Source organism: Myotis yumanensis, unplaced genomic scaffold (assembly GCF_028538775.1).
Source record: "Myotis yumanensis isolate MYYU_CA2020_CCGP unplaced genomic scaffold, mMyoYum1.0.hap1 SCAF_1, whole genome shotgun sequence".
Taxonomy (NCBI): domain Eukaryota; kingdom Metazoa; phylum Chordata; class Mammalia; order Chiroptera; family Vespertilionidae; genus Myotis; species Myotis yumanensis.
The window spans coordinates 117,580,400-117,605,611 of NW_027223752.1; the positions used below are offsets into that span (position 1 = coordinate 117,580,400).

Sequence of the window (25,212 nt, forward strand, 5' to 3'; positions counted from 1 at the left end):
CTGTGCAAGGCTGGAGGAGCAGACCCTGAAAGGGGCGTGGAGATCTGTGCGGTGTTTGGGCCCCACCTTGAGTCTGGAGAGGGGGAAGGACCTGCCAATGGGCAGGGCCCGTCCCGTGCGGGCAACCAATGGGCAGGAGGAGGTGGGCCCTCCCTGCTGCGAGGACGAGGACCGGCTGGTGGCAGTCGGGCCGCTGGGTCTCCCGCGCTGGCCGGAGGCGCATCTATGACTGCTCTGAGCAGGGGCGAGACAGTGGCGGCTGGCAGGTAAGGGACTGCAGCCCGCCTGCCTGGTTCAGGCGAGGGGCGGGACGGGGCCGGACGCGCCTGGGTGCCTTCTGCCCGGAGGGCAGGCACTTCCCGCCCGCCGAAATGCAGGCTCAGCTCAAGAGCTGCGCTTCTCAGGCTGCGGGGTGTTCGCGGCTGCTGTGCTCCGCGCGAGGGGTCCGGGCGTGGGGATGAGGACGTCCGGGCAGCGGAGGGCACCCTTCTTGGGACATCTCCGTAGTCCACCACCACCACCACCCTCTGCCATCATCCCTGTTCGTTCGTTCATTCATTCATTCATTCATTCCCCAGCCCTATCGACCCTCCAGCCTGACTGCTCCCCACCCAAAGGCTGGTGCTTCCCTGCTGGCCCGGGGTGGGGGTTTCAGCCTTTCTGCCCTCCCAGCTGAGTCTGCAGTTATATCTGGCCGCAATTGTATCAGGCCCGCGGCTGCCCAGGAGACAGTGTGGAGCTGTCCTGGCACGAGTGGGCCACCCCCGTGTATCAGGCCCGTCCTGGTCGGGCGGGCTGGGGCTGGTCTTTCAGCCTCGAGATTTGATCCAAAGTCGCCCTGGGAGGAAGGAAATTCTTGCACCTGGGGAAGGGGCAGAGAGGCAGGGCAGGTGGAAGGTGGTATTTAATGTGACATCAAGAATTGTGGCCTCTGCCCCTGAGGTCTTGGGGCTTTTGGCGGGGGTTGTGGGGGGGGTCGAGAAGGGGGGATTATTTGGTGAAGAAAGAACCAGTGGGTGAGGCTGTAAAGTCCTGCCCTTGCTGTAAGTTCCCAGGTGCCACAGTCTGAGCTCTGGAGGGCAGCCTGCCCCCCTAGTCAGCTAGCACTGGGGCAGTTGACATGCCTCCTCCACAGTCCTCTGATCACATTGGCTGGACTCCAGTCCAGTCCATGTTGGCAGGCACACTCAGGTGTGAGGCTGCAGTTTGACAGGACCAGTAAAGCAGTGAGCAATTCTAGAGCAAATGGGCAGTCTAGAGGGTGAACCTGAAAGAGGCTGGCACTGAGCTTCCAGGAGTTTCTGCTCGGGGCAAATCAAAATTCTCCTTCCTGCTTTGGAGAATGTTCTGAATAGCCTCGAGGGGACAGCCCAGGCCCTATCTATGTCTTGATGTTACTGGTTGCTTTCAAATTTAAAAAAAATTTTTTTTTAGCTCAGGCAAGTCCTCAAAGCCTTAGTGCAAACCAGAAAGACCTGTGTGCCAATTCATCCACCTAGGATGCCCCCCACGGTTGAGGTTGCCAGTACTCAGGGTGGCTTTATGCCAGCCGGCCTCCCTGAAGCTCTTCCACTGACCTGCTTGGGTGGCTCCACCCAGGCCTTAACCTGGTTAAGTTGTGGCTTTGGCCCTTGAATGCCGCATACCATATTTATCAGACCAACATGAAGAGCCTCATTCAGGGAATCAGAAGTGAGTTCTCAGCCTAATACTGTTCCTATTTTGCTGTGACTTGAAAACAAGTCAGGTTTTCTCTTTGGGCCTGCTTTGCCCATTTACACCTCCAGCTGGCTCTGAAGTCTAGCTCCTTTCAGCGCAAAGACTTCCAGAGTTGTAGGGAGAGAGAGGTGAGTAGAGGGTGTCTCCTCTACCCATTAGGTAAGGCAGTTGGACTGTAGGTCCCCTAAAGCCCTTCTCCATTCAGTCATTCAGTGATTCTGCTACCTAGCATGTTTCCCCTTTATTTCTGAAGGCATTTCATTTCTTTTTATTTACAATTTCTTCTTTACTGTAACTACTTCGGGAAAGCCCATGAATTTGAGAACAGTGCAGTCCATCTTGGCCACTATGCTGCCATTCACCCTGGATGCAATTCACCTGTGCTGCAGGGCATCAGTTTGTCACCACTTGTTCTCTATCACCAACCTTTGAAGCTTTGATGAATTTCCTACCTGTTTACTAATGTAGGAAAGGAAAGGGGATGGGGGAGAGCAGAAGTCCCTGGCATGGAACTTCCTGTGTAATTCAGAAGGAATTGTCTCCCCAAGGAGGATGTGCCTGCTCAGCACAGATGCCAGGAGGAAGGGGTTGTTTTCCGTAATATAAACCTTTCATTTCTTCTTTTTTGTTTATGTTGCAATGTATTTGTTGAAGAAATAGGATTATTTGTCCTATACCATTTCCCAGTTTGCTGGTGTTGTTTAAAATATTCCCCTGACTCTTGTATTTCCTATAGTCGGTCTAGATGTTGCTCAGATTCAAAAGGTATTGAGCACTTGAGGAAGAACATTAGGAAGCACATCTGGTTATTTCTCTTTGGAGGATGTCAGCAGGCATTGAAGATCATTTTATTTAAACCCGTTATTTCATTAGGGATTGTAGAATGGTATTGCTCTAATTCTATCACTCTTTCATCATTTATTGGCTTGAATCTTCCCATAAAAAGAAATGTTTCCTCTTTCAACTATTTGTTTACCCTGAAGTATAGCTAGTACTAGAAAGGCAGAATTAAAAACTTAACTCTTTCTTTTTATTTACAATAAGTTTATTGCTAGCTGAGTATTTACTTTTTTTAAGTAATCAGTTTTGGAGTTTATATTTTAAATCCATTTTGTTGCTGATCAAATTAAAGTTGTATTTCCTATCATTTGGTAGTCTTAGGTACATTAAAAATCTAATAAAAGTGAAATGCTCTCTTTCCAGATGCATGCCTCTTTGTTCAGATATAACAGTTTTGCCCAAAATTTCAGGAGTTCCCAGGCCCATCCTGAAACTCTTGCCTGGACTCTGGGGTCTCTTAGACTGTCAACTGTGGTCCATAAAGATGGAGGACTGGAAATAACCAGTTGGCTCCATGTAAAAGAAGCAGTAGGAAAGCTATGGGGTCTTCCACTATCACTCAGGAGAAGAGAGGTTATAAGTGGTTATAGCCCAGACTCTGCAGTGGTCGCACCAACAGTGGAAATCTAATTTTATCAAGGAAGGAACATGATGACAAAGGTTTGTTCCTTGGTGAAAGACCACTAGATAGAGTTAGGCTTATTTGAGTGTTGGAAAGAACTTTCTAGTAATCAGGGCTACAGTGATATATGTGATGGATGATATTCACATCTAGGCACATACTTTGAAACTCCTTGCCCTGGCCAGCTTGGCTCAGTGGATGGAGCGTCAGCCTGTGGACTGAAGGGTCCCAGGTCCGATTCCGGTCGAGGGCACATGCCTGGGTTGCGGGCTTGATCCCCAGTAGGGGGTGTGCAGGAGGCAGCCGATCAATGATTCTCATCATTGATGTTTCTATCTCTCTTTCCTTCTCCTTTCCTCTCTGAAATCAATAAAGAAATATATTAAAATAAATAAATAAATAAATAAGGAACTCCTTGTGCCCAATTAGATTGCCACCATTTTCCCACCCACTTGAATATTTATTTAGTTCTTTTATATGGATAACAGTGAACAACTTCTTTCTTTTCCTTTAAGTCATTCGCAGATATAGTCACTGTGACATAACAATAGGAAAAGCATGCGCTTTCAGAAAGAGCTGGTCACAAATCCTTGCTCCAGAAATGAATGCTGAGCTACTACTGGGTCTGAGCCTCCATTTCTTCACCTATCATCACATCTGGTTCATTTAAAGGTTCTCAGGTGGTGTAATAGCCTGGTCACCAAAAGTTAGTTTCCCTTCAGTGCCTCCAGCTTTGAGAATCTGAGACCCAGACTCTCTGATAATTTAGCCCCAGCTCTAAGAAAAGCTTAACATGTTTACTTTTTCAAGGTGCAAAGTTCATTTTTAATACACTTTTTATTTTGAGATAATTGTAGATTTACAAGCAATTGTATAAAATAATACAGAGATCTCATGTATCTTTCACTCAATTTCTCCCAGTGGTAACATCCTACATGACAGTAGCACAATAACAATCAGAAAAATTAACATTGATATAACCCATCAACCTTGTTCAGATTACACCAGTTTTCCATGCACTGGTGTGTGTGTGTGTGTGTGTGTGTGTGTGTGTTTAGTTTTGTACAGTTTTATTACATGTGAAGATTTGGCAAAGTTTATTTTTTTTAATCTATTTTTATTGATTTCAGAGAGGAAGGGAGAGGGAGAGAGAGAGAGAGAGACAGAGAGAGAGAGTTGGCATTGGTGGTATAGTGGTGAGCATAGCTGCCTCCAGAGAGAGAGAGAGAAACATCAATGATGAGAAAGAATAATTGATTGACTGCCTTGAGCCTACAATACGGGCATGTGCCCTGACGGGAAATTGAACCGTGACCTCCTGGTTCATAACTCAACCACTGAGCCATGCTGGCCAGGCTCAAAGTTTATTTTTAAAATCAATGTCATTTTTTTCTTTTGGATTCTGAGGGTTTCCATGTAGGAAGAATGAGGTTTTAGGAATTTGGAATTTTAGAGGTATCTATTAGTTAATATTGCTGTGCTGTAGGAATAAGTTTTTGTGTTGTTGTTTGTTTGTTTTGCTATATCCTCCTTCTTCCTTTGAATTCTTAGCTACAAATGAAATTGTTTGTTGTGATCATAAAAATCAAGCAGAGTATATGGAAAAGTCTAAAGAAGAAAATAAAAAAATATCTAAAATCCCAATTCATGAAGAAAAATATTGTTAGAATTTTGTGAGCATCCTTCCTACATCTATTATATTATACATGCTGTTCTATATAATGCTTTTTTCAATGTTATATAATGCTATCTTTCCATGTTAATAGACTGTTTTTAATAAATGTTTTAATAAATAACTTGATACATATTATTTTAATAGTTACAAAGCCATCTATTCTATGAATAAATCATAATTTTTATGCCTTATTTTTTCTCTTCTAACTACACTTCAGTGAACATTCTTGTGCATTTAAATGGGTCCAATTATTTTCTAACAATAAATTGTTAGAAATGGAATTTATGATCTGAGGTTATCTACATATAAAATGTATCTACTCTTCTCACACTGCCCTAAACACAACAGTATGTGAGACTGTCCATTCACCAACATGCTGATCAACAGTAGGTATTACTGGAGTTGGTGCATATAGAGACTGGCAACAGTAGCTAGATCCTAACAAACAGCTGCCATTTCCAACCACTTCCTGTGAGCCATGCATGTAAGTGTTTAATGTCAATCAACTCATTTCAGTCCTCACAACAACCCAGAGTCCCATCTCACAAGTGAGGCCGTTAAGGCACAGAGGACAGGAGGAGCTTACCTAAGGTCATGGTAAAAAGTAGTAGTGTCAGGGATTCCAAAATGGCTGTGGGGTAAGTGGAAGCTACACTGATGCTCTCCCAGTACCAAACTGGAAATACAACTAAGTTACAGAAGGCCCACTCTGAAAAATCAACTGAGGACTAGCTAGACAGAACCCTGATAAGCAAGGGTGGAAAGTGGAGACCACACAGAGACTGGTAAGAAGTGCAGAGGTGTGAAAGGGCTGACGGGGCTCCCACAGAAAACATCTGGAGTCCTGAAGGGATATCTCAGTGGTGATGGGTTCTCACTGAGAATTCTGGGGTCTAAACTCCAAACTGGGCTCCCCAGCCCAGAGAACCAGAACTGAGAAAGGTGCCCACAGAACATCTGGCTGTGAAAAGCAGCAGGGTTGTTATCAGCCAGCAAGAGATGGCTGGAAATGCAGGAACCCTCTTAAAGGGCCAATACACAAAATTTCATGTGCAGCCACTCACCTTGGAGGCCAACAGAGGGAGGGCAGAGTGAACTAGAGTGGTGTGAGGACAGTTCAGGGTGGGGGGCTCTGGGTTGGAGCTCAGAGGGCAGCCACCCCAGTTTCCTGTGCTGAATTATTCCCTCACGTTGTGGAGAACATCTTTCTCCCATGGACCTTTCTAATCCAGGCAGTTTTTGCCTGGGGGGAAGGCAGTTGTCCCACCCTGTTGGAAAACCCCTCACCCTACCCTGTGGTTGATAGCCTGAGGTTAATCAAGGCTGATAACAATCAGACTGCAGGCAGAGGAGGATCTCTGGAGGTGTTTAGTTTTTGCCTGATCTCCTTCTGGGCCTGGGGCTAGGAAAAGCAGACTCTGGTATGCATATTGGTCCTTTCCAAAGGCACCCAGTTCCAGCCGAGACTGGAAGTGTTTAATGTCAATCAACTCATTTCAGTCCTCACAACAACCCAGAGTCCCAATACACAAGCTGTGTATTGCTGATAGTTCCAAACAGTACTCAGGGCCAGTCACAGTGTCTGACATTGTCTGGCACTACAGATTGGAAGTCATGGCAGATCTACCTACAGACCTAAACCCAAATGGGCAGACAAACAAACAAACAAATAAAAACAAGCCTGAAATGAAGGAACAAGAGAATTCCCCAGAATAAGAGCTAAATGAAATGGAGATAAGAAATTTATCAGACATAGAGTTTAGAATAATGATGGTAAAGATGCTCAACAGCATGAAAAAAAGATATAGTAACTATAAAGAATGACATGGCACTAATAAAGAACACGGTGGAAGGAATACATAGCAGATTAGGCAAAACGATGGATTGGATCAGTGAATTAGAAGACAGAGTAGAAAAAAATCACTCAATCAGAGAACCAAAAACAAAAACAAAAACAAAACAGGAGGACAGCTTAAGGGAGCTGTCCTCATGAAGCAAGTGTGCCAGAAGGGGAAGACAGTGAGTAGGCGATAGAGAACATGTTTAAAGAAATAATGGCAGAAAACTTCCTTAACCTGGTGAAGGAGGCACAGAGAGTCCCAAACAAGAAAAACCCAAACAGGCCCACACCCAGACACATCATAATTAAAATGCCAAAGAGAATCTTAAAGACAAAGAGAATCTTAAAGGCAGCCATGGAAAAGCAATGTGCTACCTACAAAGGAGCTCCCATAATGCTGTTAGCTGATTTCTCATCAGAAACTCTACAGGTCAGAAGGGAATGGCGTGAAGTATTCAAGGTAATGAAAAGCAAGGATTTGAAACCATGATCACTATATCCAGCAATTTATCATTCAAAATAGATAGTGAAATAAAGAGATTTCCAGACCAAAAAAAAAAAAAGCTAAAGGAGTTTATCACCACTAAATCAGCACTGCAAGAAATGCTAAAGGGACTGCTACAGAAAGAAGAAATATATATAGAGAGAAACATAGGTATAAAGAATTAAAATGGTGCCCGGCCATCATGGCTCAGTGGTTGAGTGTCAACCTATTAAACAGAAGGTTACGGTTTGATTCCAGGTCAGGGCATATGCCTGGATTGCAGGATTGATCCCCAATGTGGGGCATGCAGGAGCAACTGATCAATTATTCTCCCTCATCATTGATGTTTCTATCTCTCTCTTCCTCTCCCTTCCTTTCTGAAATCAATAAACAAATATTTTTTAAAAAGAATTAAAATGGCAATAAATAAGTACCCATCAATAGTAACCTTAAATGTAAGTGGATTAAATGCTCCAATCAAAAGACATAGAGTAGCTGAATGGATACAAAAACATGACCCAATTATATGCTATTTACAAGAGACCCATCTCAGACTAAAAAACTCACACAGGATGAGCATGAAGGGGTGGAAAAAATTTCCCATGCAAATGAAAAGGAAATAAAAGCTGGGGTAGGAATACTCATATCTGACAAAATAGACTTCAAAATGAAGGCCATGACAAGAGACAACACAGGTCACTACATCATACTGAAGGGATAAATTTAGCAAGAAGATATAACCCTGGTAAACATATGTGCCCAATAGAGAAATATATATATATATATATATATATATAACTTCTAGAGGACTTTAAGGGAGAGATCGACAGCAATACAGTCATAGTAGGGGACTTTAATACCCTACTGACTTCACTGAATAGATCCTCCAGACAAAAAATTAACAAGAAAACAGAGACTCTAAATGACACACTGAATCAGATGGATTTAATTGACATTTATAGAACATTTCACCCCAAAGCTGCAGAATATACATTCTTCTCAAATGCCCATGGGTCGTTCTCAAAGATAGGCCACATATTAGGACATAAAACAAGTCTCTACAAGTTCAAGAAGATTAAAATCATATCAAGCATCTTCTCAGATCACAATAGAATGAAATTAGAAATCAACTACAGTAAAAACACTCAAAAACATTCAAACACCTGAAGGCTAAATAGCACGTTATTAAACAACTAGAGGCCTAATGCATGAAATTCATGCAAGAATAGGCCTTCCCCAGGCTGCTGGCACTGGCTTCCCTCTGGCACCGAGACCCAGGCTTCCCTTGCAGCCTAGGCTTTGTCTGGAAGGACGTCTGGTCTAATTAGCATATGTGAAATGGAGTTGTTGGGTCAAAGGATTTGCATTTCATAAGGCATTGATATATGTCAGAAAGGTTAACTTAGCTTTCACTCTCATTGTGGGGTATAAAGAATGCTTCTTTTCCACATTCTTGGTAATGTTGAGCACTATAGTTTTTAAACGTTTATGAACAAGATAAGTAAGAGAGAGATTTCTTTTGTGACTGGCCTGTTCATATTCTTAATCACTTTTCTATTAGTTTACCTTTTCCTTTTGCCTTGGATGAGCTCATTAAATATTAAAAAGTACCAATTCATTATTTGATGTACAAAGGTTTTTAATTTTTATGTGATTCTGGGTTTCATATTTTTATGTGTTCTGGGTTTTATATTTTGCTTAAACATTTCCTGATATTTTAATAATTTCCTCCATTTTATTTTAGTTTTTTATTAATTTAGAAAATATTTGGATTTTTAATCTACCTTGAATTTATTTTGTGACTGATGTTTGGTAGCCAATTGTCCCAATACCATTTATTGGACAATCCATTCTTCTCTTACTTATTTGAAATACGTTCTTAATTATATACCCACTAGAGGCCCGGTGCACAAAAATTTGTGCACTGGGGTGGGGGTCCCTCAGCCCAGCCTATGCCCTCTTGTAGTCTGGGACCCCTTGGAGGATGTACACCTGCTAGTTTAGGCCCGCTCCCTGGGGGATCGGGCCCAAGCTGGCAGTCAGACATCCCTCTGGCAGCCCAGCAGCACTCGGGGGATGTCCACTTACCAGCAGGGAGCAGACCTAAGCTGCAGTCGGACATCCTTAGTGCTGCTGAGGAGGCAGGAGAGGCTCCCACCACCACCACTGTGCTGGCAGCCGTCAGCCTGGCTTGTGGCTGAGCAGAGCTCCCCCTGTGGGAGCGCACTGACCATCAGGGGGAAGCTCCTGCTTTGAGCGCCTGCCCCCTGGTGGTCAGTGTGTGTCATAGTGACCAGTCATTCCCAGTGGTTCTGCTGTTAGGGTCAATTTGCATATTACCCTTTTATTATATAGAATAGAGGCCTGGTGCACGGGTGGGGGCCGAATGGTTTGCCCTGAAGGGTGTCCTGGATCAGGGTGGGGGTCCCGCTTGGGTGCCTGGCCAGCCTGGGTGAGGGGCTGATGGCTGTTTGCAGGCTGGTCAAGCCCCCCAGTGGGGACCCTCACCCCATGGGGTTTGGCCAGCCTGGGTGAGGGGCTAATGGCTGTTTTCAAGCTGCCCAAACCCCCTTCAGGGTGGGGGTCCCCACTGGGGTGCCTGGCCAGCCTAGGTGAGGGGCTGAGGGCCATTTTCAGGCTGCCCAAACCCCCTTCAGAGTGGGGGTCCCCACTGGGGTGCCTGGCCAGCCTGGGTGAGGGGCTAATGGCTGTTTTCAGACTGACCAAGCCCCTGGGTGACCAAAGCTCCCAGCCTTTCCTTTTTTTTTTTTTTATTTGCTCCAGCTCCATGGCCACGGCGACCGGAAGCAGATATCTGAGGTTTATTTACCTTCTACAATTGAAACTTTGTTGCCTTGAGAGGAGGCAGCAGCCAGCCTTGAAGCTTGGCTTCTTCCATCGCCAGGGCAACCAAGCCTCCTGCTCGCTTGAGCTCCGTGGCCATGGCAGCTGGAAGCAGGTATCTGGGGTTTATTTACCTTCTGTAATTGAAACTTTGTTGCCTTGAGAGGAGGGAGCAGCTGGCCAGGAAGCTTGGCTTCTTCCATAGCCGGGGCAACCAAGCCTCCTGCTCGCTGCAGCTCTGTGGCTGCCAACCGCCATCTTGGTTGGGTTAATTTGCATATAGTTGCTCTGATTGGCTGGTGGGCGTGGCTTAAGGTATATCAAATGTATGGTCAATTTGCATGTTTGTCTTTTATTAGATTAAATAGGTCATGTTCTGTTTTGTTTTTAATATATTTTATTGATTTCTTACAGAGAGGAAGGGAGAGGGATAGAGAATTAGAAACATCGATGAGAGAGAAACATCAATTAGCTGCCTCCTGCACACTCCCTACTGGGAATGTGCCTGCAACCAAGGTACATGCCCTTGACCGGAATCGAACCTGGGACCCTTGAGTCCGCAGGCCGATGCTCTATCCATTGAGCCAAACCGGTTAGGGCAGATAGGTCATGTTCTGAACTTATATGTTCTATCAGTCTATTAATCTTTACTAAACTAGTAAATACTGTGTTATGTTAATTGATTTGGCTTTGCCATTTGTTCTAACATATGGTAGGGCAAAGTCCTTGAATTAAATTTGAGATAAATTTGCTTCCTTAAAACTTTGAATCTTCCCACTCAAGAACAGAGTTTATCTCTCCATTTATTCAAGTCTCCTTTTATGTCATTTTAAAAATGTTTGTGATTTTTCTCTCACATTTCTTTACATTTTTAAAAGATATATATTTTATTGATTTTTTATAGAGAGGAAGGGAGAGGGATAGAGAGTTAGAAACTTTAATGAGAGAGAAACATCAATCAGCTGCCTCCCGCACACCCCCCACTGGGATGTGCCCGCAACCAAGGTACATGCCCTTAACTGGAATCGAACCCGGGACCCTTCAGTCCGCAGGCCGACGCTCTATCCACTGAGCCAAACCGGTCAGGGCTCTTTACATTTTAAAATGTTTATTCTTGGGTATCTTATGTGTGTTGTTGACATATAAGAATCATTTTCCAAAATATATTTTACAACTGTTTATTGCAGGTCTACAGAGAAACTACTGATTTTTTTTTTAAGAGAAAGAGGAGAGAGAGAGAGAGAGAGAGAGAGAGAGAGAGAGAGAGAAAGAAAGAAACATTGATGGGTTGCCTGGGACCTGGAACGGGGCCCACAACCTGGGTATGTTCCCTGACCAGGAATCCAATCCACTACCTTTGGGTGCACAGGACCACACTCTTAGCAACTGAGCCACACCAGGCAGGGTGAAACCACTGATTTTCATGTTAATCTTGTAACCAAATAATAATTAATTCCATAAGAGGTCATTATGTTTCTATTCCAATCACAGCTCTGCCTAGCCCAGTGCTAAATATAAGAATATCTGGGCCAGTTTCTTTCAGTTGATTATATATCCTCTGGATAACCTTACCATCTTTCAAATAATAAGAGTCTTTTTAATATTTCTTTTTCTTGCCTTTGTGTGATGTCTAGAACCTTCAGAACAATGTTGAATAATGGCAAGAGCAGGCGTTTCTAGGGAGTTTCCATTATTTGGACAATCAGGGGTTCTCCCTGGAGGAAAAGGTCCCAACAAGCTCCTTAAATCTAGGTCATCGCTCAGGAATGTGAACCCTTAGCTGGAGTACAGCTTGGGCGGCAGAACTGGCCAGGCCTGCTTGGGGCGCCTCAAATCCAGCCCGCTGCCGGGTTTGATGCTGGGCACCCACGCAAGAGGGGTTCCATGATGGGGTGGGGGCTTCCTTTGCAGGGAGGCCAGGAGGTGTGGGCGTGTGGATGCACCTTCCACAGGCCCCAGGCTGCACCAGCTTTTACTCCCAAGCCTAGGGATCCACCAGCCCCACCGACAGGCGGGCATGGTCTCTGGCCTCTGGTCTCTGGCGCCGGGGCCTGGGCGGGCTGACTGCTGTGCTGGAATTCTGGGCGTGGCTGCCCTCTCAGCGCAGAAAATGGACTTGTGGTTTGAGGGCTAGGCAGAGAGGCCCGGGGTGGATTAGTGTCAGGGGAAAATGGCTGGGGACGGTGGACCAAGCTGCGAGGCTGAGGGCAAGAACAGTACCTTCTCCCTCCCTGACCCCAAACACCCCTCAAAGAGTCAGGAGAGGAACAGACAATCCCTCCTCCTGCTTACACTCCAGTATCTCTGTGGTCTTTCCTGGGAGGAAAGCAGAATCCAAGGCTGGTGTGGTGCTGAGCCGGTGGTGACCTGAGTTTTCAGCTGTGCCCAGCAGCGTCCTTACTTGTGCCCATGGGCCTGTCCTCACAGTCCTTCCCTGGGCTGCAGTCTCAGGCGGGGAAGGAGGAAGGAGGGGCAGGCCTTTGGCAACAGAATCTGGATTATGCCTGCCTTTCAGGCTTCTCTGGGCCTCTCAGTAAACTGCACTGCCTCCCCATTCCTCCTTTTTGAAACACTCCTTGGGCTTTCATAACAGCCTATACACCTGACTTTCTTTCTACCTCGGGGCCTTCTCTCCTAGGCTACCTGCAGGACTGTGTTGTGGTTCTTGATGGCCCAGACTTCTCTCCCCAACCCCTCCTCCTGGAGATACTGTTGGCCCTACATCCTCTGGCTTCACATGCCTCGATTCAGTCAACCAGGGATCGAAAATATTCTTGGGCGGGGTGGGGGTAGGGGGGGAGTCCCAGAAAATTCCACTCTGAATCCCCTTGAATGAGTGATATGTAGGCGAACCCTGCTGAACCCTATATAGGTGACATACAGTACGACACTATTTTATTTAAAGGGCTTGAACATCCTGGAACTTTGGTATACATGAGGACATGGGGGAGAGGGAGCTGGATCCAATCCCCTTGTGTATACCAAAGGACAACTGTATAATTTACATACCATAAAATTCACCCTTTTAAAGTGTACAATGTGTTGGCTTTTAATATATTCACAAAGTTGTGCCACCATCATCACTAATTCCTGACCAGTTTCATCATCCCAAAAGAAACTATGCCCATCAGTCACTTTCCATATTCCCCTCCCCTCAGCCTCTGGCAACTACTAATCTACTTTCTGTCTCTATGTGTTTACCAATTCTTGATATTTCCTGTAATGGAAGCATAAAATATGTGGTCTTTTGTGACTAGCTTCTTTCACTTAGCATAATGTTTCCAAGATTCATTCATGTTGTAGCATGTATCAGTACTTTATGTCTTTTTGTGGTGAATAATATTCCACTGTATATATACCACAGTTTATCCATTCATCAGTTGATGGGTTTGGGATTTACATTTTGGGGCTATTATGATGACAATGATTATAATACTATGATTATAATAATGATTATTATGATGACTATGATTATAATACTTGTACAAGATTTTATGTGGACATGTTTTCAGTTCTTTTGGATATAAACCTACGAGTGGAATTGCAGGGTTATACAGTAACTCTGTGTTTACCATTTGAAGAACCACCAAACTGTTCTCCAAAGCACTTTCATCAGCAATATATGGGGGTTTCAGTTTCTCCACATCCCACCAGCACCTGGCACTGATCATAGTCTCCTAGTGGGCATGAAGAAGTATCTCATTGTGATTTTGAGATGTTGAGCATCTTTTCATTATTGGTCTTTGATATCTTCTTTGAAAAAATATTTACTCAAGTATTTGCCCATTTTAGTTGGATTATTTGTCTTTTTATTGTTCAGTTTTAAGAATCCCTTTTTAAAAAGTTTTAAATTGTGGTTAAGAAAACGCATAATAACTAGTGCTGGTGAGGATGTGGAGAAAGGGAACCTTAGTTCACTGCCGGTGCAAATGCAGACCTATGCAGCCACTATGGAAAACAGTATGGAGTTTCCTAAAAAAATTAATAATGTAACTGCAATTTGACCCAGCGATCCCACTTCTGGGAATATATCCTAAAAACCCTGAAACACCAATGAGAAAGAATATGTGCACCCTATGAAAATAGCAGTGTTATTTACAATAGCTAAGATTTGGAACAGCCCAAGTGCCCATCAGTAGACGAGTGGATAAAAATGATGTGGGCCCAGCTGGCATGGCTCAGTGGTCAAGCATTGACCTATGAACCAGGAGATCACTGTTTGATTCCTGGCCAGGGCATATGCTTGGGTTGCGGGTTTGATCCCTGGTGGAGAGTGTGCAGGAGGCAGCCGATCAATGATTCTTTCTTATCATTGATGTTCCTCTTTCTCCCTCCCTCTCTAAAATCAATCATCCTATATAATAAAAGCCTAATATGCTAAGTGTCCAGTCGTCTAGTCGACCATTCAACCAATCAAAGTGTAATATGCTAATAATATGCTAAGGCCACTCAACTGCTCACTATGCTGTGCACTGACCACCAGGGGGCAGACAGTCAACTAGTCGACTAGTCACTATGACACGCACTAACCACCAGGGGACAGACACTCCGACTGGTAGGTTAGCTTGCTGCTGGGGTCTGGCTGATTGGGACTGAGTGAGATGGGCTGGACACACCCTGGAGCCCTCCCGAGGTCCCTCCCCAGCTGGCTAACTTCCTGTGTCCCTCCCTGGCCCCAATCTTGCACCAGTGGGGTCCCTCAGCCTGGCCTGTGCCCTTTCACAATCCCAGCTGTGGGGAACCCCCCCGCCCCCCCAGTGCATGAATTTCATGCACCAGGTCTCTAGTATATATCTATTTTAAAAGCTGTGGGACATTTACATAATGAAATACTATGCAACTATAGAAGAGAGTGATCTCTTACCCTTTGGGACAGCATGGATGGACCTGGAAAATATTATGCTAAGTGAAATAAGCCAATCAGAAAAAGACAAATATCACCCTAACCGGTATGGCTCAGTGGATAGAGCGTGAACCTGTGGGCTGAAGGGTCCCAGGTTCGATTCCAGTCAAGGGCATGTACCTTGGTTGCAGGCACATCCCCAGTAGGGTGTGTGCAGGAGGCAGCTGATCGATGTTTCTCTCTTATTGATGTTTCTAACTATCTCTCTCCCTTCCTCTCTGTAAAAAAATCAATAAAATATATTTTTAAAAAAGACAAATATCACATGATCTCACTTATTTGTGGAATCTAATGAACAAAACAAATTGACCTATAAAATAAAACCTGAATCATGAAGGCATGGAACAGACTGAAATACCTCCACGTGGGGGTGAGAAGACAAGAAGAGGTAAACCAAAGAACTTATATACTTACTAGAGGCCCGATGCACAAAGATTCATGCAAGAATAGGCCTTCCTTCCCTTGGCTGCCAGCACTGGCTTCCCTCTGGCACCCAGGACCTGGGCTGCTTTGCTCCTGCCACTGGCAGGCACCTGAAACCCAGGCTGCTTTGTTCCAGCCACCGCCAGGCATCTGGGACTGGGGCTGCTTTGCTCCAGCCGCTGCTGCCACCCACTGGGGGTATGCTCCAAGCCATGCTGCAGCCGCTCAGAACACGTCCCCACCCCTGGTGTGTGTCCACTGGGGCTGGGGGTGGCACACAGTTCCCTCCACCCATCTGTGCGCGCAGCTCCTCCTGAGCGGTTGTGATGCAGCCTCCTTCTGAGCCAGTTGTGATGCCCAGCTAATTTGCATATTACCTGTTTATATATATATATATAGACTAGTGGCCCGGTGCATGAAATTCATTCACATTAAAAGAGAATTAATGAGAAGAAATATTTTAATATTGCTATTTGCCCTTTCTCTATAACAGAAGTGTCAGAGATGAAAGAAAATTAGTAAAATGTATATAAAATCTTCCTCCTGTAAGAGTCTGGGGCATGCCGTGGGACCTAGAGTCAAGTCCCCGTCCACCACGCTCACATGCTTCTAAAACACAGGAGACCCAGACCTGGCCGGCCCCACCCCCATTGGGCGAGACCTAGACCCGGCTGGCCGCACCCCGGTCAAGCCCCTCTGGGCAGGGGCGCAGCCTCAGGTCCCCAGGCCTGGTGCTGGGGTGGGGGGTATAGCCTAAGGTCCCCCGTCAAGCCCCACCGGGCAGGGGGCACAGCCTGAGGTTTCCCAGCCCAGCGCTGGGGCGGGGGGTCGGTGGGGATGCAGTCTGAGGTCTCCCGGCCTGGAGCCAGGGCAGGGGTCCCCCATCAAGCCCCACCAGGCGAGGGCATGGCATGAGGTCCCCTGTCAAGACCCACTGGGTGGGGGATGCGGCCTGAGGTACCCCATCAAGCCCTGTGGGCAGGGGCCATGGCCTGAGGTCTCCCGTCAAGCCCTGCCGGGCGGGGGTCACAGTCTGAGGTCTCCCAGCCTGGAGTTGCGGCAGGGGGCGCAGTCTGAGGTCTCCTGGCCCAGAACTGGGGTGGGGGGCGCAGCCTTAGGTCCCCCATCAAGCCCAGACCCTCCCTCCCCTGCAGCGTCATACCAGTGCTGAACAGGGACGCACGCAGGCAGTGTCACGTTAGCACTGGGGGCAGGAGTCCCTTCCCCTGGCCCTGCCCACAGACTGGTTGTGACTGCGACACCATAATGGACAAATTAGCATATTACCTCTTTATTATATAGATATGCATAGCCCATGGACACAGGGTGGTGAAGACCTGCGGGGGTGAGTAGGGGTTAGATGGAGGGGTAGTAATTAGGGAGGGGCAGGGGGAAATGGGAGACATCTGTAATACTGTCAACAATATAAATAAATAAATAAACAAACAAATAAATAAAATTGATGAAAAACAGAAAAAGAAAAGCACATAACATGAAAATTACCATCTTAACCATTTCTAAGTTCATTGGTACAGTTCAGTAGTAGCAAGTATATTCATATTGTTGTGCAATCCATTACCAGAACTTTTTATCTTGCAAAACTGAAACTCTATATCCTCTAAATAACTTTCCATGTTTCCCTCCTCTGGCCCCTGGCAACCACCATTCTACTTTCTGTTTCTATGAATTTGACTACTCTAGATTTCTTCAGAGAAGTGGTATAATACAGTGTTTGTCTTTTTGTGACTGGCTTATTTCACTTAGTATAATATCTTCAAGGTTATAAGAGTTCTTTGTATATTCTGGATACCAGTTTCTTATGATATACTAGTGGCCTGGTGCATGAAATTTGTGCACCGGGGGGGGGGGGGGGCGTTCCCTCAGCCCAGCCTGCACCCTCTCCAATCGGGGACCCCTTGGGGGATGTCCCCATAGGGATCAGGCCTAAACCGGTGGTCGGACATCCCTCTCGAAATCTGGGACCACTGGCTCCTAACCGCTCACCTGCCTGCTTGCCTGATCACCCCTAACTGCCTCTGCCTGCCAGCCTGATCACCCCTAACAGCCTCTGCCTGTCTGCCTGATCACCCCTAACTGCCTCTGCCTGCCTACCTGATCGCCCCTAACTGCCCTCCTCTGCCAGCCTGGTTGCCCTCAACTGCCCCCCCCCCCGCCGGCCTGATCTTGCCCCCAACTGCCCTCCCCTGCTGTCCTGATCACCCCTAACTGCCTCTGCCTCGGCCCCCACCACCATGGCTTTGTCTGGAAGGAAGTTGGACGTCCGGAAGATAGCCAGTCGACCCAGTCTAATTAGCATATTACCCTTTTAGTAGTATAGATAGATTATATAGGATAGGATTGCTTAAATGGGGGGGAGAAGCCTTTTTCATCAGGAGGAGATGATCTTGGCAGACAAAAATACATAATCTCTACATCTGGACTGATAGCCAGCCATATGCACTATACTACCAAACTGGGCATTAAAAAATTGAACCACTTTCTTACACCTTACACCAATCAGCTGTTGCCCTTAAAACCCCTCCTCAGCCCCCACCTTAGGTTCTGCCTTCTCAGTTCACCCAGGTTAGGTTCTGATTGGTCGGTTTCTATGCCAGTCAGAGTCAAAAGCTCCGCCTCCTAGGCAGCCATTGGCTCCTCGCACTTCACCCAGATTAGGTTCTGATTGGTCGGTTTCTATGCCAGTCAGCGTCTCCGGGCCTATCAAAGGGCCTGATCAGAGAGGCAGGACTGATCAGCAGCCCAGAGGAGGCCCAAGAGAAAGAGAGGCCCAGCTGCTGGCCAGGCCCGGAGTGAAAAAAGAGGCAAGTGCTGATCAACAGCTGCCAAGGAGGCTATGGACCAGACCCTGGTTTTCTCTCCAGGCCTCTCTCTGGGCCTGATCTGCAGCCCTCTCGGCAGTCAGTGCTGGGTTGGGGTGCCCGCAGCAGCGGCCGTGGCAACCCAGCACTGACTTCTGGTCAGTCGAGCCTTTGGTCGTTTTGGATGTTATGGATCCTGGGTTTTTATATATTAGGATATGATTTGTAATTATTTTCTCCCATCTGTGGGTTTTCTTTTTCACTTTCTTGATGGTAAAAGCACAAAAGTTTCTAATTTTTATGACATTTAATTTATCTATTTTTTCTTCTGTTTCTTGTGGTTTTGGTGTCATATCTTAAGAGACCATTGTGTAATCAAAAGTCACAAAGATTTACACCTGTGTTTTATTTCTAAGGATTTAATTGTTTTAACTCTGATATTTTTTTAGGTAATTTTTGTATATGGTGTGAGATAGGGGTCCAACTTAGTTATTTTGCCTGTGCATATCCGGTTGTACCAGCATTTAAAAAAATATATATTTCTATTTATTTCAGAGAGTAAGGAAGAGGAAGAGAGAGAGGGAAACATCAATAATGAGAGAGAGCCAAAACCGGTTTGGCTCGGTGGATAGAGCGTCGGCCTACAGACTGAAAGGTCCCGGGTTCGATTCCGGTCAAGGGCATGTACCTTGGTTGCGGGCACATCCCCAGTGGGAGATGTGCAGGAGGCAGCTGGTCGATGTTTCTCTCTCATCGATGTTTCTAACTCTCTATCTCTCTCCCTTCCTCTCTAAAAAATCAATAAAATATATTAAAAAAAAATAATGAGAGAGAATTATTGATTGGCTGTTTCCTACATGCCCCCTACTAGGGATTGAGCCTGAAACCTGGGCATGTGCCCTGATCACTGGGAATTGAACCTTGGACCCTTCAGTCCTCAGGCTGACACTCTATTCACTGAGCCAAACTGGCTAGGGCTGTTCCAGCATATTTTTCTGAAAATACTATTCTTTCCCTCACTGAGTTGGTCTTGGCACCCTTGTTGATAGCGTCTCTTCTTTATGTACCCACTTTCCCTGGGGAAGCTTCCTAGAGTCTGTACTACCATGGGGCAGTAACTCAGAAAGTTTTCCCTCCAGCTGGACCTTTCTTCTGAGTGTTTTACCCATATATAGCCTGACATCTCCACTTAAATGTTTCTCACACATGTTCAAGACTGAACTCATGGTTGTTTCCTTCAAAGACTTTCTTTTCCCAATACATTTTCCTCTGTTTTGTCTCAGCAAAAGTAGTATCCTACTTGATTAAATCAGAAATTAAGAGTCATTTTATATTTTTCCCTTATCCCCTACATTTAATTGATCACCAACTAAGTTTCCCCGCCAGGGCCTCCATCTATTTCGTTCATCTCTCTGTTCCTTACTTGGTTTGAGTGCTTTGATAGGAGAGGCCACCAACAGGGATCACCATTTGGAAATATATATCTTGAATCTATCTCTGGCCCTCCATCTTCACTGCCACCAAGTCCGAGACATTATTTCTCTGCTGGAATAGTCTCTTAACTGATCTGTCTCCATGTAAAAAGTTAAACAAAAAAAAGGAGACAGTAGTAGGGTGGACGCCCATGAAGCCATCACCCAGGTGCAATAACCGCAAATGTAAAGTTGTTCCTATTTCATCAATATTCATCCTCTACTCCCCTTGCCCAGCCTCCTCTGAATTACTTTGAAGCAAATCTATGTATCAGAGCGATCTCTTTAACATACAAAGTTGACAGTGTATTTTCCTATTTAAATCCCTTCATTGGTTCCCCATTGCTTTTAAGAGAATGATGAAAATCTTACTGGGGCCCACAGGGCCTGCATGATTTAGCACTGCCAACCTCTCCAGACTCATTGCTCACCACTTCACTATTCACTTCTACCCTCCAGACACAAAGACTCTGTTTATGTTCCTCATAAATGCCACACACCTCTGGCCACAGGACCTTTGTACATCATAACCTCATAACCTCTCTACAATGACTCCTCTCCAACTCCTTCCAACCAGCTTCAACACCACCTGATTAGCACCCATTGACTATCAGCTCAAATGCTGCTGCTGCTTCAGAGACGTCTTCCCAGCTCTGCCTGGCTGAGGTGGGACTCCCTGATAGAGATCTTCCTAGGACACTGCACTTTTCCTTTATAGAATATATTTCACAATTATAATTATGTATTGATTTATGTAAATATTAGTCATGTCTGCCTCTCCCACCAGGCATTTGGGGATAGTAGCTTGCCTTACCCCTCTTAGTATACACAACGCTTACATAGAGCTGAGAGAACAGCAGGCCTTCAGTTGGTATTTATAGGAGGAAGGCGGAGAAGCTGACAGCCGTTGAAGGACTGTGCTCTGCCAGCCGCTCCTGCGACGAGTTCTTCTGACCACAGAGGGCCAGTGGCCATTTGTAGTCCACCCAGTGCTGGGCTCTGCTTTGTGTTTCCCTCGGGCATTTGCTTTCCCTCCTGGGCTGAGAGTTTCTTGCCTTGTTGCAGATGCGTAACTGAGGCCCAGAAAGAGCTAGTGGCTTCCCCAAGGCCTGTCAGCAGTGAGGTACTTCCAGGCCTGCCTCCCTGTCTTCCTGCCTCCACACTTGGGCTCTTCAGGACCCTGAGACCCCTTCAATCTGCCTGATCACTGAGAAGAGCCTGGTGGGTCCACAAGGTCAGAATGATTCTGAGGTCGCTTGGTGGTTGGAGTGGAGTGCGCTGGATGGACAGAGCTGACTTGTCCCAAGAGTAGCCACACCTCCTGGCAGCCTGGAGTCGGGGGTGTCTGAGCGGCTGAGGCTGTCTGCGGGTCTTCTTTCCAGCAAGCCCAGCAGAGGGTGGCCACTGGAGTACAGGCATGCTCTGTTTCTTAATGAATGCAAGTTTGTTTTTAGACCTGAATGACCAGCTTCTTGGCTGAAAACGGCCAGGCCCCAAATGGCCTGCCAAGAAGAAGCGGTCTGTGACCAGGTCCAGGGGTGCCAGCTCAAACAGAAGCTGCTATAGGAACAGGCAGGTCTCTCTCTGCAGAACCAGTTGCCTGCTCCATGGTGTGGCCTGGGCTTCCTAGGAAATCCTGGATATTCCCAGAAGCAAAGCTCCTGGGTTTCAGCCTTTCAGCTGTTTATCCTATATGGCTCCCTGGTAACTGTTTTCACTCTGCAGGCGTTTGGGCTCTGGCCAGGAAGGAGCCAGCAATTGCTGGCCTCAACCCTCTGGTGGAGGGAGAAGGAAGGGTGGCATCCTGAGCATGGCTGGGCCTGAGCTGAGGGAGAGTGTCTCTGGGCTCAAGATGGGTGGGAAGTGTCACTGGGTGCAGTCCAGACGTAGAGAAGGCCCTGCTCCCAGCCGCTCTCTCTTGCTAGGGTCCCAGGGGAAGGACATATATGGAGCTTTGTGGGTGCATTTCATGGCCTCTTGGTGCCTCCATCCCTGCTTCCCCTGGGGAGCTGCACCTCTAGGCACCCTTCAAGGGACATGATGGACTTGGGCCAACTAGGCTCTCAGTGGTCTGGCAGGGGGAGTGAGGTTCAGTGGGCAAGGCTGTGAGAACTGGCCCCTCCCTAGGACTGGGCCATGACCTCTCAGATCCTCACAGCAGCCCTGAAGATCTGTAGGTCAAGGAGAAGCAAACTCAGAGGGAGGTGACTGGGACCACCCAAAGGGTCAGGGAAAGCCAGAAGTGAACTTGAGTGGGTTGCTCTCACTCCTGGTCTTATGTTTGTGTCCTAAAGCCCTACTGCTACTGAACAAACACAGAGGAGCCTTTTATTAGGAGGCATTTGTTTATTCAGTGAACCGTTATTGAGCACTAACTGTATACTTGAAGCTGTGTGAGGCCCGGGGGCAAGAGATGAATACAGAGTCTAGTGGGAGACAGCCACATAAACAGGCAATGCAGCAAAGGAAGATACCTGAGTGTACAGGGTTTAGACCAGTGATGGCAAACCTTTTGAGCTCGGCGTGTCAGCATTTTGAAAAACCCTAACTTAACTCTGGTGCCGTGTCACAGATAGAAATTTTTTGATATTTGCAACCATAGTAAAACAAAGACTTATATTTTTGATATTTATTTTATATATTTAAATGCCATTTAACAAAGAAAAATCAACCAAAAAAATGAGTTCGCGTGTCACCTCTGACACGCGTGTCATAGGTTCACCATCACTGGTATAGACACTGGCAGGTAGAGTCTACTTTCCCGCAGGCACAGGCTAGCCAGGCTTCAGGGAGGAGAGGTACTGGGGGATGAGAACAAGAGGGATTCCATCTTGGGCAGGATCAGGTTAGCAAAGCAGGGCCCAGGCAGAGCTGGGAGGGGCACCTCGTTAGCACACTTCCCTAGTACATAGGAAGCCTACGCCAGAGCATTTGCTCCTGAATTCTGTCTACATGAGGACTGGGCCTTTTTGGTGTGCTGAGAGAGCCAGGCCTGGATGGAAGGTCAGGAAGCAGGGGAAATGGGAATTAGGGCCCTTTAACCAGGGCTGGTCCAGTCAGCCAAGCCGCGAAGGGGCTTGGCTGAGTAGCTCTGGGATCCACTGGGAGCTCTGGGCAGTGGGCATGTTTTGGCTGCTGAGAGTGGGAGATGGGGCCAGCCTTACTCTTGGCCGTGCCTGCTTCACTGGATGGGAGAACCTAGGGTTTCTGAGATCCCTGTAGGTAGAAGGAGTTCTTGTTAGCACCAGAGCTCAAAGGGGTTCTTGTTCTGGATGGATCCAGCCACCCACAGAGAGAGCTGGGCCAGCCCACATCTGCTCCTGAACAACTAGACTTTCCAGTTTGTTTGGCTCTTTGAGTAAAGAAGATAAAAACTTGGGAGAGGGGGTCTGATTTAGGCAATCCTACTCCCCAGAGGGCACCTGCATATTCATCTCAGCCCAAGAAACCTCCTTCTGTCTCCCCCAATCCTCCTCTACTGGGGCCTTTGGGGAGAGCTGGGCCTGGCCCTGCCGGCAGGAAAAGCTGTAAGAGAGGGCAGAATTCCAGGGCCCTCGAGTCCTCATGGCCCTGTGCCACATTAGAAAGAGTATACAGTTTCAGCCAGACTGGACTTTGAATTTAAGCTCCACTACTTTCTAGTTATGTAGTCAGGAGCAAGATGCTTTACCTCTCTGGGCCTCAGTTTCCTCATTTGTATAATGGGGATGATGCCATTTCCCTTGTAGAATAGAGCAGAATGAGGATGAGAGGAGATCAGGAGCCAGATCTAGTCGCCTCCCTTCTCCCAGTGGCTCCCTGGGCTCAGAGGTCTTGACTTAGTTTGAGCATCCAGGGAGAGTCCGCTCCCCTTCCTGGCCCTGAAGCCTTGTGGGGGATGTGGTATGATCCAAGCTTGGGTGTCAGACACACCTCCATGGAGTCCTGGCCCTGCCAATGACTGTGTGTGGGCAAGTCATTGAACCCAGCTGAGCCTCTGTTCCCCACCCTGCCTAAAAGACATCACATGGGTGCCTTGGTTTGTCATCTTTGGGCAAACCAGGTGTGGGGTTTTCTTGTCTGGCTGTAAGTGCTAGGGCACTGGAAGCAGAATTTAAGGTCATTGGGCAGCCACAGGGAGTGGACTGTCTTTGCTGCCGCTAGCCTGGGGGGCTTGGCCCACGGCCCCCTGCTCCTCTCTGCTCCCATTTCCCACGCTCTAGACCCTGACCCAGAGATTCTGCTCCAGCATGCCTGTTCACTGCTTCTGGCTACACCGCTCTACATCCCGTATTTCCCAGTTAGGACTCATTAGAAATGGAATCTGATGGGCCTGCTCATCTCTTCCCTCTACAGAGGCTGTTGGTCAGCTTCCGATGGCTTTGCTTGGGCCTGGAGCATACCTGTGGCTCTGTTGGCTGTGGCCAGGGTCCTTCGGTACAAACCATGATGTCTTAGGAAGGAGGGCCTCTGGCGCTCTACATCTCCCTCATTTCAAAGTGCCACGGGTAGTAAAGGGAAACCAGGCATCTTCCTGGCCTAGGTATTCTTGGACCAGCTCCTGAGAAGTATGTCTGTGACTATGCTAAGCACCTCCCATCCCTGAGTCCTTTGCCAGCATTCTGAGTAAGACAGCTAGATCGGGACCGAGCATGTAGCCCCAAACTCCCTGATCCTCACCCCTTCCACTTAGTATGGAATTCAATTATGAAATTTCCTCCTTTTCTAGTCAGCAGAAAGGGCCAAGCAGTTGTCCCAGAGATATGGACTATCCACTTAGAAAAATCAAAAGCAAGGTGCAGCTTCTGTGCCAGTGTGTAAGTGCAGCTCCTGTGTAAGAAATATTAGGATTATTTTTTGCAAAAGAAGGAGATGACCTTTACCTTCAAGGTTCAGTGACTTGGTGATGAGCCTGACTCCGTCCCCAGGATTCCAGTTTCCCTTTGGCAGCAGTCTGGGCTGTGTGTCGGGACTGTGGCGCCTCAGGAAGGGCATAGTGTGGCTCAGAGCTGGCCTTGGCCACCCAGGAAAGCTGCTGGTCTTCTTACTTCCTTGGCACAACTTAGTAAATGGGCTCTGTGACCTTAGCAGATGAAGGAAATCTCCATTAACAATGTGATTCCTATCTTGCCAAGGATGTTCCTGGAACTCTAGGGCCCTGGATCCAGAGCCCAGATAGGAGGATTGGCCCCGGAGGCCAAAAAGCACAAAGAAAGGACGGGTCAGGCAGGGTTCATCCAGTGGTTTCATAATGCTGGGGGGGAGGGGGGTTTGAAAATCATCCGAGAGCCTTTAAAAGTCTGAAGCTGAACATACGCCTTCCTTATGACCCAGCAATTCCAATCCCAAGTGTTTACCCATAGAAATGAATACTGTGTCCACAAGACAGGTACTAGAATGTTCATAGAAGCACTTCTGGAACAGGAAACTGCCCAGATGCCTATCAGCAGTAAAATGAATAAATCAATTATAGTATGTCCATAGAATGGAATTCTAAACACTAGTGAAAATGCAGTTTACAACTACATGTAACACTGGGTGAATCTCACAAATGCATTGCCAAGTAAAAGGAGCCACATAAAAGAGCACATA

General features: G+C 46.8%; 1 protein-coding gene across 4 annotated transcripts in view; it reads left to right on the forward strand.

Moving 5' to 3' along the window:
* Positions 1–202: 202 nt before the first annotated feature.
* Positions 203–25,212, forward strand: part of GRAMD2A (GRAM domain containing 2A) — a 42,122-nt gene continuing 17,112 nt past the window's right edge. For 3 of the 4 annotated variants that reach the window (XM_070407612.1, XM_070407622.1, XM_070407614.1), the window contains exon 1: positions 203–266. In XM_070407612.1, coding sequence (XP_070263713.1) covers positions 226–266 — 41 coding nt within the window. In that variant the 5' untranslated portion in view covers positions 203–225. Of the gene's footprint in view, positions 267–20,821; positions 20,876–25,212 lie in introns of those variants that run through there. The other variant, XM_070407619.1, reaches the window with a different exon arrangement.